Below are 4,558 nucleotides of genomic sequence, written 5' to 3'. Positions count from 1 at the left end.
TTAATTGTGCCCTATTGTAATTCAGAGAGATGAGAATGATTAGGGATTCATTAATGAGAAATAGGAGAGAGAGAGAGAGAGAGAGAGAGAGAGAGAGAGATGGAGGGGGATAAAATTAGATGGAATGCGTGTGGAATGTTGTTGGGAATAAGCCCCAATAACAACGATGTTGATATCTCCATTATTCACCAAGAAATATTCGTTTTGTAAAGTCCTCTCCAGTACTTTAAAATCCCCATTTTCGTTTTCCGTCCATCAATCGTATTTGGGCCCACCAATTTCATATTTGATCCCATCAATCATATTTCAGCCCATCAATCATTTATTTTTGACACCCTTAAACCCTTGATAGAGCATAAGAGAGAGAGAGAGAGAGAGAGAGAAAGAGTCTTCGGAGAGAGGGAAGAGGGAGAGAAAGAGATATAAAAGGATAGGAAAGCGGAAAAAAGAGAGAGATAGGAGGGAGGGGGAGAGAGATAGAGCATAAGAGAGAGAGAGAGAGAGAGAGAGAAAGAGTCTTCGGAGAGAGGGAAGAGGGAGAGAAAGAGATATAAAAGGATAGGAAAGCGGAAAAAAGAGAGAGATAGGAGGGAGGGGGAGAGAGATAGAGCATAAGAGAGAGAGAGAGAAAACGAAGGCATAGAGAAAGGGATAGAGGGGGAGAGCGAGAGAGAGATAGAGGAAGAGAGAGAGAGAGAGATCGAGGGATAGAAATATTAATAGAAACAGACGAATGAATGAGCTAAGCATGTGGAGAGAAGAAAGAGAGAAAAGAGGAGCAGAGAGAGAGCAGAGAAAGAAATGGAAACAGATGAATGCATATGGAACGGAGAAAGAGAGATGAAAAGAGCGAGAGAGAGGATAAATATGGAGAAGAGCTTATCATTAGAAAACAGCATGGGTATCTAATAATAGAAGAGAGAAAGAGAGAGAGAAAAAAAGAGACAAAGAGAGAGAGAGAGAGAGAGGGGGAGAAAGGGAGAGAGAAAGAGAGAGATTTTCATCAGTTCTGACCCTTTCTGTAGGAAGGTATTTCTACATTTCTATTTCCATTTCAGATAACATATGTATAGCTATGTGGGTGCAGGTGTAGGTATCTTCCCCGAGATATAGGTAGTAATATAGGTATCAAAGAGACATAGATAGGTAATGTAGGTATCAAAGAGACATAGGTAATGTAGGTATCAAAGAGGGTTGGGACGAAAGAGAAATCTATAATCAGGAAATCGAAGTCGAATCAAACCACTCCTGAGCTTCGCAAGAGGATCAGGAGTGTTTGAAATGGAGGAGAGCGATTAACCATGTAATGTAAAGGCAGTGCAAGAGTCCTAAACTAAAATGGACGCGGCACACAAGGGATCAGGAAGAGACCGCCTTAACATAGGTAATATAAATTAATCGAAGTCAAATATTGAAGGTCCTACCTAATCTTGTTGTACCTACATGTCCTTGATGGCCCTGTACTTTTTGTACATTTTACTTCATAGCCCTGTACTTATTGTTCAGTTTACTTGATGGCCTTGTACTTATTGTTCTCTTTATTCGATAGCCCTGTACTTATTGTTCTCTTTACTTGATGGCCCTGTACTTATTGTTCTCTTTACTTGATAACCCTGTACTTATTGTTCTCTTTACTTGATGGCCCTGTACTTTTTGTTCTCTTTACTTGATGGCCCTGTACTTTTTGTTCTCTTTACTTGACGGCCCTGTACTTATTGTTCTCTTTACTTGACGGCCCTGTACTTATTGTTACCTTTACTTGATGGCCCTGTACTTATTGTTCTCTTTACTTGACGGCCCTGTACTTATTGTTACCTTTACTTGATGGCCCTGTACTTATTGTTCTCCTTACTTGATGGCCCTGTACTTATTGTTCTCTTTACTTGACGGCCCTGTACTTATTGTTCTCTTTACTTGACGGCCCTGTACTTATTGTTACCTTTACTTGATGGCCCTGTACTTATTGTTCTCTTTACTTGACGGCCCTGTACTTATTGTTACCTTTACTTGATGGCCCTGTACTTATTGTTCTCTTTACTTGATGGCCCTGTACTTATTGTTCTCTTTACTTGCTGGTCAGACAAGCATATGCACATTGCCCAGTCGTTTGGGAGGAAAATATTTTCCCATTTTTCTATCTCAAATATTATACTTAGAGAGAAAAAAACGCCTTCTCTCTCTCTCTCTCTTTCCTTTCTTCTCTCTCTCCCTCCCTCTCTCTTCCTCTCTCAGCTAAACGATTCGCACGGATTGAACACGAGACGAGAGAGAAAGAGAGAGGCAAAATATAGGGGAGAAAGAGAGAAAGAAAGAGGAGGACAGGAAACGAGGGAGAAAAAAAGGGAGTAAACGGAAATTTTATGGATGTTGTCCCTTATGTGCGATAAAAAAAAACTCGATAGAAAGAGGAGAGAGAGAGAGAGATGAGAAGGGAGAGAGTGTGAGAGAGAGGGGGAAAAAGAATAAGGTCTTTATGAAATCGTGGAGTTCGGAAAGATTTAACTTATAGGGTGTGACAAGTTCTCTCGCTCTCTCTCGACGGTCACCCGTCCCAATTCACACCACGTTCGACGTTAATTAACATCAGTGCTCCCTCGAGAAGCTAATGGTAGGGAATTGGAAAGAATGCGGAAAATCGGTCAAAATCATCACCATTTTTCAAATTTCTCAGCCAAGTCATGGTAATTTTCAAATAGATTTCTAGATTTTTCAGTTCAAATCAATTTTATTGTGAAATCCTCTTCGAATATTCAGCTTAGTGTGGAATTCTATTCGAGTGTTCAGTTCATTGGAAAATTCTTTTTCGTAAAATCGAATTTTTCCATTCAATACTTACATTCCGTGGCCGTGAGATAGGCGTGTCAAGGTAGAAACACTATTATCACGTCACGTGAGCTCATGGAAAATCAGAAAGATGTAGTTCAAAGTTTTCCCATGATATTGTAGATTGTAGGTATAATGTCTTTCAGGATAGCCACACTTCTATCACATCACGTGACGTGAACCTACAATCTTATGGGAAAACTTTGAACTACATTTTTCTGACTCCCCATGACTTAACGTGACGTAACGGTAGTGTGTTTCTACCTTAACTAGGTATTTCACGGTAGCTATTGGAAGGATTAATAATCCTTAAGTTGATATTCAAAGGTGACTTGAAAAAGTTCATACTGGATAAATATTCACGCAACTCGTTGCAGTCTCTGGAAATTGAAACCTCTATGAAACCTCTGGACTCAAAATGGAGGACACCAACCTGGTCGGCGATTACGAACGAGAAAACGACCTTGACGAATTTATTTTCGGTGAAACTGATGCTATTTTGAAAGATGTGTTTGATCGTGTGGACGAGGCTTATTATTCGGACAAGTGTGATGATTATTTAGTCGAGTGTTGTAGATGCGCCTTGGACAAGATGGTGACGCTGCATTGGTTTCGATATGACCCAGGTAAGATCAATAAAGATAAGGAACTTTGAGTGTGGTTGGTCCGGTTGGGTGACCATCTGGACAATCGCGTGCTGCTGGCTTTTATTGGCCTCACTTGGGCCGAGTAAGGTTAATTTAAGGAGGCGCTGAGGGTGGCTTTTCGCCAAATGGAGAAAAAAACCTCGGTTACTAAAAACATTACCAATAATAATTATTATTAATAGTAGGTAGGTATCTACGTACATGACTTACGCCAAATTTTTGTTACGTCACCTTTAATGTCTTGCACATTGCATAGTTAAAATAATTACACGGCATTCATACAAATCACCTTATTTACAACTTACCTACAACCCATTGTAGGGTATTTGGGATGGTCTGGTTCCTACTAACTTTGTAATTGTAACCGACAAAACGTTAAAGCTAATGTGTCTGGATGTGTGAACCACGTGCTGCTGTCAAATTGGGGTTACTCGTGATGACAGTTCTGTAGAGCAGTGGTTCTTAATTGGTGTTCCGCGGAACCTAGGGGTTCCGCGAGTTGACAGCAAGGGTTCCGCGAGATATTTTGGAAAAATCATACACTAGATCAGGGGTTCTCAACCTTTTAGTAAACACGTACCACTTGAAATTTTCAGAGATTTTGACGTACCACCTTATATTTATATATGGCTAGCAAGGTGGAGGTTGCAAGATCGAGACCCACTTATGAGATTTTTTTAATGATGTTTCTTGATTCGTTCAATAATAAAATCACGATTTTTTTAGTTTCTTATCAATTATTTTGATTTAGTCTTAAAACCCCACCATTCAACATTTTTTATTGTTATTATTAATATATGACTGCGTAGTGCGTACCACCTAAAATGTATCCGCGTACCACCAGTGGTACGCGTACCACCGGTTGAGAACCTCTGGCCTAGATGTTCATACATAAAATTCATAAATTAGAAAGAACATGAATTAGTGAGCAAACAGGGTGCTACAAAAAAAGTCATTATAGGACCTAAGAACATTGTAAGGAGAGGAGGTCAAAATTTTTCATTCGAAAGATTTTTTCGGAATTTTTTGCTTATTGACAAAAATAAGTAGGTATAAAATTTTTGCCTCCCCCCCCCCCCCCTCTCTCC

At 39.8% G+C, this 4,558-nt stretch overlaps 1 protein-coding gene across 2 annotated transcripts in view; it reads left to right on the top strand.

Annotated features, from left to right (window-relative positions):
- Positions 1–2,710: 2,710 nt before the first annotated feature.
- LOC103519783 overlaps positions 2,711–4,558 on the top strand; it is a 13,200-nt gene continuing 11,352 nt past the window's right edge. Inside the window, exons 1-2 of one of the 2 annotated variants that reach the window (XM_026831139.1) lie at positions 2,711–2,866; positions 3,201–3,449. In XM_026831139.1, coding sequence (XP_026686940.1) covers positions 3,242–3,449 — 208 coding nt within the window. In that variant the 5' untranslated portion in view covers positions 2,711–2,866; positions 3,201–3,241. Of the gene's footprint in view, positions 2,867–3,096; positions 3,450–4,558 lie in introns of both variants that reach the window. The other variant, XM_008484871.2, reaches the window with a different exon arrangement.

This window comes from Diaphorina citri, unplaced genomic scaffold (assembly GCF_000475195.1).
Source record: "Diaphorina citri unplaced genomic scaffold, Diaci psyllid genome assembly version 1.1 scaffold2937, whole genome shotgun sequence".
Lineage (NCBI taxonomy): Eukaryota > Metazoa > Arthropoda > Insecta > Hemiptera > Psyllidae > Diaphorina > Diaphorina citri.
The sequence above is the reverse complement of the archived record's forward strand: the minus strand, read 5'-3'. Positions and strand labels throughout refer to the sequence as shown.